Source organism: Zeus faber (genome assembly GCF_960531495.2).
Source record: "Zeus faber genome assembly, chromosome: 20".
NCBI lineage: Eukaryota > Metazoa > Chordata > Actinopteri > Zeiformes > Zeidae > Zeus > Zeus faber.
In genome coordinates, this window is record NC_137207.1 from 18,133,119 (window position 1) to 18,144,591 (window position 11,473).

The 11,473-nt window shown below is 52.0% G+C and overlaps 1 protein-coding gene across 4 annotated transcripts in view; it reads right to left on the reverse strand.

Moving 5' to 3' along the window:
- pald1a (phosphatase domain containing paladin 1a) overlaps positions 1 to 10,088 on the reverse strand; it is a gene marked incomplete at its 3' end in the record, with an annotated part of 36,330 nt that extends 26,242 nt beyond the window's left edge. The window contains exons 1-7 of one of the 4 annotated variants that reach the window (XM_080021924.1): positions 9,906 to 10,088; positions 4,352 to 4,549; positions 3,969 to 4,071; positions 3,033 to 3,212; positions 2,358 to 2,522; positions 2,062 to 2,222; positions 775 to 850 (exon numbers count right to left, since the gene is read on the reverse strand). In XM_080021924.1, the coding sequence (XP_079878050.1) occupies positions 775 to 850; positions 2,062 to 2,222; positions 2,358 to 2,522; positions 3,033 to 3,212; positions 3,969 to 4,071; positions 4,352 to 4,536 (870 nt within the window). In that variant the 5' untranslated portion in view covers positions 4,537 to 4,549; positions 9,906 to 10,088. Of the gene's footprint in view, positions 1 to 774; positions 851 to 2,061; positions 2,223 to 2,357; positions 2,523 to 3,032; positions 3,213 to 3,968; positions 4,072 to 4,351; positions 4,550 to 6,342; positions 6,356 to 6,526; positions 6,638 to 9,894 lie in introns of those variants that run through there. The other 3 variants (XM_080021923.1, XM_080021922.1, XM_080021925.1) reach the window with 3 other exon arrangements.
- Positions 10,089 to 11,473: the final 1,385 nt, after the last annotated feature.

Below are 11,473 nucleotides of genomic sequence, written 5' to 3' on the forward strand. Positions count from 1 at the left end.
AGGGAAACGTCCAAAACGTCCACAATCACCGATTTACCAAACATGGCCTGCCAGGCAGCGCCATTCTAAGCAAAGTCCAACGCGACGGAGCAAAAGGAATGACGCTGCCAAAACGGAGAAGGGCAAAAAGAAAGAGCGAGGGGAGGAGGAGGGGGGGGGGGTGACTGTGGCACTGATAAACACACAACTTAGAGAGAAAATAAATTGAAAGAAAAAAAAAAATTGTAATCAAAAGAGGAACCGCTCTCCAACCATGGGGAACTCGACGACCGCCGCAGCCCCGGGAAGTTCCTCCATAAAAGGGCAGAAAAACAGGACAAAGAAGACGGGGCACGTCCCGAGCCGAGGGGCTGGCGAGACGGAAAGCAGACCGAACGGAACGGCCCTGGGCTCCATCCCGGAAGGCTGGAAAAGGCAGGACGCGAAAGCCCGTCTGACAGGAGGATCACCGCCGGGGTTCATGACCGCACGCGATGGATGGTGCAATTAGGTGGGATCGAAAAAGTGAGGAAGGTGTCGGAGGAAAAAAACAAAAAAAAAACCAAAAAAACAAACGCCCTCGCTGAGCCTCTCCAGATGGTCTCGCACAAGTCCAGCACCGATTCGTTTCCGTGAAGGGAACGTCAAAACAAGTGGTCAAAAGCGATACGATTAATGAATCCCTCACAAAACCCCGGGCCGGAAAAGTTGCTTCTTCTTCGTGGTTGGTTTTGGTGGAGAAACGAGTGAGAAGCGTGAGTGTCGTGCTCCGAGCAGCGTTCTGAGCGACTTTACCCTGAGTATGCTGACGAAAGCGTCAAAGTCGTCCTCCAGGGGCGCTCCCTCCATCGGGAGGGGCAAGCGGTAGTACCTGCAAAGACGTGGGAAAATAAAAGGGTTACGGTTGATAGATCCAAAAAAAAAAATTTTTATAAAAAAATAATAAATAAAATCATACATCACCAGCATACTATTTACTACAAGTATTATGTTTGAAAACATAGTATGCGACAATAATGTGCGAAAAATACCACATCAATATATACTGAGCCACACAGCACAATATAGTCGAACAATAAACTATCATTCTAATATCGAGAGATTTAAAGCCTCTAAATTTTCATGTTTAAAATAATGGTGATTATGGTTAAAAAGTGCAGTAAATAGTGCAAAACAATAAAGCAGTGCAGTGATTATTAGTTATCATTACAATTATTTTTATTTGTATTTAAAAGGTAATGAAGTCATAACGCTTTAGTTAATAGAGTTGTCCTTCATAAACCAGTGACATTGTTTTTATTTTGTGTTTGTAATTTGTGGTCTTTACAAAAATTCCGGCCTCACCCGTGACACACTACCACATTGATCGCCAGAGTGATCCCTAAATTTGCGGATTTTGCCGCAAAGGAATGTCAAGTTAAACATGACTTTCTTCGTGTTTTCGATTGACGTTCACATTAAAAAAATAATAATAATAATACACATTTGATCACATTTGTCCCTTTCTCGATCCTAAATATTGTGGTGTTTAGTCAAATGCCGTCTTTGGTACTGTAGGTGGCGGCACACTGTGTGTAGACAGCGAGCAAGACGTGACCCGACATCCGGCCTTGCTCACCGCCCCCCTCCGTGCCCCCTCGCCTAATCCCCCCCCCGAACCCCACGTGGAGAGTGCAGTCCCCGCGAGGGACGCCGGTGAGGGATCACGGTCGCCGCCGAGGGCCGCATCGCCTACTCCCCAGAGGCGCGGAGCCCGGCGCCCTATATTAAAGAGGCAGTACAGGAGCGTAGCGCCTCCGGGTACTCGGGAGAAGGAGAAGATTCTGTTCTTCTCGCCCCGGGAAACGTCATGAGAGAGAAGTGACTCAACAAATGCGATCGAAGGCCGGGTGCCGCCATCTTTAATTGCCGCCCCCGCCACTCCCTCTCAGCCGGCGCGCTCTCTCGCTCCCTTTGCACACAAACAAAAACCCCTCTTTACGAGCCGCGGCAGATCGCCCCGCGTGCGTTAGCGGCAATTAGAGCGGAGCGCCCGAGCGGAGAAACAGAAAAATAAATGAATAAAATCACAATGTAAACAACCTGTAGTGCGGCGCGGTGAACATGGGCCTCTTATAGACCTCCTCCGTCACGTGGATGTCCTCCTCGCACGTGATGGTCACCTTCTGCGGCTCGTCCTTGAAGTACTCGATGTCGCTGTAGACGTAGAAAGCGCTCTCGCTGAGCTTGGCGAAGTCGTGGAGCTAGAGGAGGAGGAGGAGGAGGAGGGAGGGGTGGGGAGGGGAGGAAGAGAGGGGACGACACGTATTTGGATAACGGTGCTTGGGTCGAGGGTCGGGGGGGGGCTGTGGAGGAAGTGTTGCAGCGGTTGGGGTCACCTCCTTCCTGATGGTCAGCTCCAGGCCCTCCACCAGCTCCTCGCTCCCCAGCCCGTGGAGGTTCTCGTGCAGGTTCTCCTTCCTCCTGGGGGTGTAGGGCACAAAGTCGCCGTCCTTGTGCAGGAAAACGACCGGCTCCTCTCTCACACAAAGGAAAATGACCTCCTGTTTGCCCAAAAAAAAAAAAAAAAGGATGGAAATTGAAATAAAAAGCTCCTTCAGAGAAGATGGCTGCTGCTGCTTCTGCTGCAAACGAGGGCAAATGGAAACACTGTTGTCATCCAACATTAAAAAAAAATAAAAAATAAAAGAAATATCAAAAAACACTTGAGTCAGGAGTTTAGAATGCGCTAATATATAATTTGGTTAAATTCATTTCAATTATGGTTACTTTCCAGCGGCTGTAAGCAGATGGGGATTCTTTTTCCACACGGGCCACATTACCGCGACTTTCTGTTTGCCACCCACAGCCGGGACCCAGCACTTGACTCCACAAATATTTACAGACAACACGGCGAGCAGGCAGCTCGGCCAGACAGCGAGGAGGACAAATAGGAAGCAGATAATCAGTCCGGCAGGCCGCAAACAAAGGAGGGGTGCGATGATGTGCTTGGGTCACAAATTATTTATCATCTGACATATATATTATTATATATGGGGGGAACAAAACATCACCTCGTGGCCCTGTGCCTGCAGCCGCTGGAGGACGTGCTTGAAGCCGTTGAGGCTGGGCTGGCCCATCCCGTACAGCGGGTAGGACCCTCTCGCTTTGCGGAAGTTGGGAGCGCCGTAGCTTCCTGTGGTGCTGAGGACGTCGGCCTTGCTGTACACGTCCTGCACCATGAAGTACTCTCCCTGTGAAGCATGAGAGACACACACACACACACACACACACACACACACACACACACACACACACACACACACACACACACACACACACACACACACACACACACACACACACACACACACACACACACACACACACACAAGGAAGGCATCACAAAGTCAACTCTTGCCTCCATTCCACATTCTGCAATTGCAAATTAAAACTCCGGGCTTGACACACTGAGGAAACAGCGGCTGGAGGAGGAGGAGGAGGAGGAGGAGGAGGAGAAGGAGAAGAAGAAGAAGAAGAAGAAGCAGCAGCAGCAGCAGCCCTGTCGGAGCAGGCAGAGGAGATCAAAGCCCCTCGTACGAGGGTGACAACGTTCCTGATTCAATGGAAGCATTCCTATCATAAAACCACGCATGACAATGTTCCTCTTTGTGTATTGTATAAATATATATAGAAAAATATAAATTTGAGATGGAAATTTACAAAATACAGATTTACGCTTGCAAAACACATAGGGTTTGTAGCCTTTAATGTTATATATTAATATGACGATTGTGGTTATTATCTCAGGTAAAAATTCAAGTTTAGCCCCATTTTTTGATGCTTTTCAGGCCATCATCTGTAGAAACTTTTATTTTACAAATAGTATTAACACATATTGTGATGACACACACACGCGCGCACACACACACACACACACACACACACACACACACACACACACACACACACACACACACACACACACACACACCACAACTTTTCCTCACCTGAACCAGATAGTGCTCAGGCATGTTGTCCGAGATCCGACCCACTTTGTAGTTGATCTTGAGGATGTCATCGTGAATCTGAAATTCCTGTCGGCAATTATACCTAAAAAAAACAACAACAACGACGACAACAAAACAAAGATGGTGATGCCAGGACCTCGACAGCGGGAAAGGGCAATTTAATTACCGGCGTCTATTTGCCCCGGGACTGAGCCTGTATCTGCTGAATCCCGGATTGACAAATGAGATGATAACGGGGGCAAACACTGTGGTGTGGGGGAAGACGGGGGAGGGAGGGTGGGGGGGTGGGGTGTGTTGGGTCACCCTGATCAAAGCGTATTAACACCCAATTGTGAGTACGTGGATTCAGGGGAGGAACTTACGTGATGACAACAGGTGCCACTTTGTTGGTGATAATGGACTTGGCCTTGTTGCTGTGGATGTTGACCGTCTGGAAGGAGCTCATGCTGAGGGACTGCCTGCTGTCTGCCATCCCGTTGCCATGGACACCCTCAAGTGGCGACGCGGGGGAGAGCGGTGGCGGCACGGCGCTGGCGGTCGTACCCATGCTCCACAAGCAGCTGCGCGGACGACACGGCAGCCGAGTCAGAAGGCGCTCATGGCGGGAGCCGATTGTGTATTCGTTTTAGGGAGTCACAGGCTTTCTTTGATGTGCCACACACTTACAGATTCAATACATTTTTTTCTGTGACTTAAATACAAATAAATACAAAAATACTAAACACTGCAATCACTACCATTACGTAAAATCGCAAGAACATACTTAATATTTAATTAACAATTCATTTTAACAGGGATGAATAATAATCCATACTCTAGGTTATTATTCTTCCCTATTCAAAACACTGTACATACTGTATTGAACACTGTACATAGATGCATATACAGTTTTTTGGGATTATGATTTTTTTTTTTGCTTATATCTCTGGCCTATGAATATTTGTTTGCTTTTTGCTTATTTTTTTCCCGATTTACATTTTCTTTTCTTCCTACTTTTGCAGGGCTCGTCCCTAACCGGTGCGACTGCACGCGACAAATAAAGAATGCTGAATCTTCAGTCTTGAATCTTACACGCATAAAACAAAAACACATTCTCACATAGCACTTCCCAAATCATGCATATTTAATCACGCAATTTAAAAAAAGAAGCTTTTCTTGATGCACAAACAGGAATCATTTCCAGTCAACATCAACATCATGCAGTTGAAGGGATGAGGGATTTTTCCTCTCCATCTTGGATGTAAACACGCTGTGTGTCAGTAATGTGGCTGAGTGTGACTGTATTTATATGTTAATCATAACCTCCGGAACAATCCGGCCAGGAATCTTAAGCATCGACCGGCCCCACACTCACTAAGTAAACACGAGCCTCGCAGCGAGCTCCCAGGATAAACAAACCAATTGCACTGCAGAGCCGCCGCAGAGTGTCGTCGGGGCCCCGCCGCTCCGGGCCCCCGACGAGAGAATCAACATCGACTGTCGTCTTTCGGAGAGACACCGAGATAAGAGCCCACGAGCTGGAGCACATCCAGGCACGCACACGCACACGCACACCCACGTGGAGAACACACACCTCTCCGGCAGGATACAGCAAATGGACACCAATGAGAAATACAGTATAATCACTTGATATCACACACACACACACACACACACACACACACACACACACACACACACACACACACACACACACACACACACACACACACACACACACACACACACACACACCAACGCTTTAACACATCAGAGCGGATCTGTCATCCCAGACGCTCCAGAGCGCCCGGGTGTGAAGTCGAAAAGCTTTGAAACGAAGAGCCCACTCACCCTCTCCCTCTCCCTCTCCCTCTCTCTCTCTCTCTCTCTCTCTCGCTCCCTCTCTCCCTCTCTCTCTCTCGCTCCCTCTCTCTCTGCGGAGTGAGAGAGAGAGTGGGCTTTGAAAGGCATTGGGGCTGAGTCACTGCGGCCCCCTTTGTTGTGTCTGGGAGTCAGTGGGCAGGTCAGCCTGGCTCTGGGAGACCTCGCCATGTGGAGGAGAGAGAGAGAGAGCGAGAGAGAGAGAGAGAGAGAGAGAGAGAGAGAGAGAGAGAGAGAGAGCGGGAGAGAGAGAGAGAGAGAGAGAGAGAGAGCCCTACTTCTCCAAAATATAGCAAGTCCAAGTCAAAGCCCAAGTCAAAAAGAAGACGGAGCAGCGTCTGCGCACTCGGCGGTGTGACTGGGGAAACCTCTGTTATGGTCTTGAAAAGCACGGCGGAGTAAAAAACAATAGTCCAAATTTTACCCAAAAGGAAAAAAAAGAGAGAGCTTTCGGCGGAAGCCATTCCCCTAATTCAGCACGGTCGGTCGAGACCTTTAATTCCGCGCAGCACCTTCCCCTCACGGCCTCAAAGTTGTCATTTCCAGCTCCGGTCGAGTCCCTGCCACAACATTTCCGACCTGCCCACTTCCCACTCGCATTCACGCCGTCAACAGCCGCCCGATCGTTCGGGGGGTGGAAAAAAAAAAGGGGGGGGGGGGGGGGGGGATAATCTTACGTCCTGGGAGGCGAGCTTGGCGTTCCTCCGGACCCCTTTCTGCGCTGCTTGCTTTCCGCCATGGTCCGAAAGAGTGTGTGAACTTGGCACCGAATCCAAGAGAAAAACCTCTTCTTCCTCCTTCCTCACCACCCCACCCCACCCCACCCCCCCCACCCCAACCCCAACCCCCGCCGCGGCCGCCCCCTTCGGCTCTCCCCTCCTACTACGGGGCCCGGATCACTCGCTCGGTCGGGAGGGAGGGAGGGAGGGGGGGGGGAAACACCCCTCGCATGGAACTTTAAGAGCGGCGGCAGTCGCGGCGTTTGCCCGTTAAGGACAACTTCTGATTCCCCCGCCCCCCATCTCCTATCTCCCGTGACGTTGCGAGGTCCAGGCCGGAGGCTCGTGCCTCTGCAGAGCGAGACCGGGGGGGTTGAGGACGTGATTGAGGTACATCTGGCGGCCAGATGGCTCCCGCTCGGCGCTCCTTCCGCCTGGACTGGCCAACCGCGCACAAAAAAGACCCCAGCTTTAAAAAAGTAAGCACCGCCGGCCGAGGCCAGAAGCGGACCGGCGGGGCCAGACGCGGACATCACAGGGGCGGCTTTGAGGACTTTTTATCCGGTTTCCCCTTTCATCGCACTGTTCCCTTGCCGCCGCGACGGGCGCTCGGGCCAACTTTGCCATCGCAAGCCGCTCACCAGGGTCGGTGGCCCCTCGGTCACCTTGGTCACCCCCCCCCCCAAAGAAAAACACCGAAACATAAATAAAAATGGACAAAAATGTCACTTCCTAAGAGTGGTCCCGCCCCGCCCCCCGGGAGAGCACTTCTTGTTTGGACCGCGCACAGATGTTTTCACCATCACGGTGCACGGTCACTTACCCGACTTTTATTTTCAATTACCACGCCGCCTTCCCGACGAAACAAACAACAGGCGTTTAAGCGGCAATCACGGTCATTCACCGTTCTACGAATCCCACATACAGCGCGGCCAGAGGCTGTAAAACCGTCCCGTGCGTGTGTGTTATTTACGTCGCGTCTGGATCCAGTCCAGCGGACGCGCGCCGGGAAACGCTCTTTTTTTTGTCGTTTTTTTTTCCGAGTTTCACCTCCGTGAGTCAGACTGACCGCGTCCAGGTGCCCCCCCCCCCCCCCGACCGTCTGACTCCGGCCCACGCCACTCACGGTAGTCTCGGGCTCCCGCTCTGGTCTAGAGGGCGGGCAGCCGGGGCGGAGGCCCGGGCAGAAATAGCTCAGAGTCATAAACATCCTCCTTAGAAGCCAATCGAGGCGACTCATCAGAGCTGCCTGTTTATTCCACGTCATGCAGGGCACGGCCGCGCCGCTCGCCAGGCTGATAAAAGCCCCAGACTTTCCGCGGCTTTTTTCTTCGGCGTTGCCAGAGGGCGAAAAAGGGGAAACAATCCCTTAAGGGGGGGGACGACTATAAAATAAACACGGCAGCAAAAGCCGAGTAAACGAGACTCGTTAGGTTTCGCAATGCTTTGAAGCCGGAGGCTGGGCGTGAGCACCTACAGCCCGCATCCGGGGCGCCGCGGCGATATGCGTCGGGGGCCGAGCTCGGTCAGCGGGATGGCTATTTAAAGGTTGCTACAGAGGGCGAAAAAAAAAAAAAAAAAAAAAAAAACGCACCGCGGACAAAGTAAGAATAAAGACCATGGAAACCGGAGCCTCTCCGCCTCGTCCGCCAGCGCTGCTCCATTCAAGGGGGGCGGCCTATTTAAATTCTGCCCATGTCCCGCTCTGCCGTCGCAGCTCCTTCAGACAAAAGGGCTTCGAGTGTAGACAGGAAGGAGGGTGCAGCTGCAGGATGCATCTGTCGGTGGCCCGTCTCACAAGAGGAAGGATGCGGGGTGCTCTTCATTCAAAACGAAGGCGGGTTTCGCGAGAGACGGCGCTCCTTTTTTTTTCCCGCAAGCCGCCCCTTAAAAAATAATTTCCACGATTGAGATTTGGGAAGCGTGCGTCCGCCGGGCGCAACGGACACATTTATATTTATTCTATCCGAGGAGGACACGCTCTCGACCGGTTTCCGCGGCGCCTATTCATTAGGTCTGACAATGCCGGGCCTGTGGCAGCCCCCGTGGCCACACCAAAACAGTCCCCCCCCCCCCCCCAGGGCTCTGAATGAGACCCCATGTTTGTGCGGGTTGTTTTTGGAATCGTCCGCAGCTCCTGATCACCATCCAGTGAATCGCCCTGCTCCTTATCTCAAGGGTTTCAATGGAATCATACCAGTGAGCGCGCGCGCGCACACACAGACACACAGACACACACACACACACACACACACACACACACACACACACACACACACACACACACACACACACACACACACACACACACACACACACACACACACACACACACCTTTCAGGAGAGGGGCAATCGCACCTTGACAGGAAATGCTTAGTGGGACCCTTTTGAACTTCCTCCCTGCAGCTGTACACGTCTCTCACCAGAGAGGCAAGGGGGTTGCAGAGAAGTGTGACTCCACAGGACAATGCGAGTTCCTGCACCAAACATCACAGCAGTGCAGGGAAGTGAGCTCAGTGCTTCCTCCAAAGGAATATTTTGCCCCCCGCCCCCCTCTTCCACGGTGCTAGTGTCTGCATTGTGCATTGGGAGCCCGCTCGCATATTCGGTGATGGGTCCTGTTTCGAAAGAAAACATCCAGGAGCCTGGCCGCAAAGAGGCCGTGGCAACCGGAAAGCCACAATGCCGACTCTTTGAGGATGTAATTACTAGATCTAGTTTCCCCCCGACTGCGAGACTTTTCATATAACACCTTAAACCTCCGCGTCTTAAACAAGGCCCCCTCTCGAAAGAGGACATGAATCAAGTGACTACATTTCAGCTTTTTGTCACCCCCCCCCCCCTTTTTTCCCCCTACGAGGGCTCTGAATTGTGCTGCTAAAAACGGGTGCGCGGGTCTATTTTTAAACCGTCGCCTGTAATTTTCTTTCGCTTCAAAATGCCAGTTTGATCTGCTGTGATTTCAGGGCTGAGGTAATGTGGTTTTTCATTTTGCTCTCAGACCCGGCGCACAACTGACAGCGTCGCGTCGTCCCAGCCTAAAAACAACCAAATAAGGATGCGCACTATATCCCGGCATGTCTTCGCTTCAATTTTTTTTTCTTTTCTTTTTTTAAACGTGAGCTTCAGAAGCGCACATCCGACCGACATAGTCTCCCGACTGGGTGCGAAGGTCCGACGTAGAGCATGAACTGGAGAAGGTAACTCAGTAAATGTACCTGACACAGTGGGTCAAAAGACTCCGCAGATCGCCCGAGAAGGTTCCCAGGTCTCACGCGCACGTGCACACACACACACACACACACACACACACGCGCACACACACCTAGAAAGTACCGAGACGAGGGCTCTCCAGCAGCGGCGGCGGTGGCGGCGGCGGCGGCAGCGACGGTGGCAGCGCTCTCAGTCAGACATGGGTCCAGAACCTCCCTGGTCCCTGCCCACGGACTCGGGCTACGACAGGCAGAGGTCTCGCATCATTAACGCACCCTCATAAAGAGAGTGGGATGAGTCAACAGGAGAGTGTCCTTCGCTGAGGGATAGAGTCCAAACAGACACAGGGAGAGAGAGCGAGAGAGAGAGAGAGAGAGAGAGAGAGAAAGGGAGAGAGGGAGGGGGAGGGACAGAGAGCTGCAGAGCTGAACCTCCAGCCTCGGCGTCCTAGAGACAGAGCGGTGACGGAGCGTCCGCCCCACCATGTGCTGTGTGAGTGAGTGAGTGTGTGAGTGCCTGTGTGTGTGTGTGAGTGTGTGTGTGTGTGTGTGTGCACAAGGCGTGCGGACTAATTTGGCGCGGCCGGTGTTTGGGAGCGTAACAGTGTTCCGTTTCATGCGAGCGTCTCTTCCAGCGGGGAGGATGCGGGGGCGGAACGCAGGAAGCCTCGCTTGCTCATCGCCCCGCTCCGCCGTCCAATCAATAGCCGAGGCTCCCGGCAACACAACGCCTCCCACGCAAGGGGTTCACAATAGCCTCCCAACACATTGAGCAACAAGCAATTTAAGTGTGTTACTACACAGAGGAGAGAGTGGCTGTGACGCGGGGCACTGTAAAAGCAGCACGCAGGTGACAGCATGTAAGCCCAATTCATTATGACGCACTAATTACTTCATTCATTAGCAGTTAACACACGCCATGTTGGGGGCGGTGGCAAATAGACTTACAGCTGGGCAAATACTTGGGAGTTAAGCTGGAGGGTTTGCTGCGAGGGGCCGAGTGCTGCACCCCCGACGGAGGGGTTTAGACAAACACCCCCTCCGAGCGGAGCGCAGAGAAAAGTAAAACAATGCTGGGATATTGGATATCGGGGCAAAGCTGGAAATCTCTGGGTTAATATGTGAGAAAATCAGCACGATGCGCCGCACTGTCAGCCCGCCGCCTATATACACACACACACACACGGATCAAATCCACCACCCGTGGCACTGCGCTGATTTTTTTTTACAGCCCAAATTTGAAAAGGGAAGGAAATGAGACTGCACCGCAACAAACGGGCCGCCTTGCTGGGGCGGAGTGCCCTTATGCAGAAGCTTGTTTAACGGGTGATCTGTCACAAGGCAGCATCCGAGGTAGGGTTGGCCGTGTGCTCGATGTGAAATAGACTCTGCCGTTGCGCCACACCTGCTCCTTCCTTCCCGAGTCTGCGTTGAAGTTCTTGCACAATCCGAGGCAAAAGAAAAAAACGAGAAAAAAAACGCTGTCGTCGTCATGCATGCACAAAGTGCAGAAGAGAAGCCGCCGTACTACTCAGAGTTCTGATCTCAGAGTTCTGCCGATGTGACATGTCGGAGCTCCCATCGACAGAGTGATGATCGCAAGTCGGATGGGAAAAGGGTTTGGAAAGGATCCGTCCCGTGACAGCTTATAAGAAACTTCCTCCCTTCTGTCTCGGCAGACTTTAAAATAGA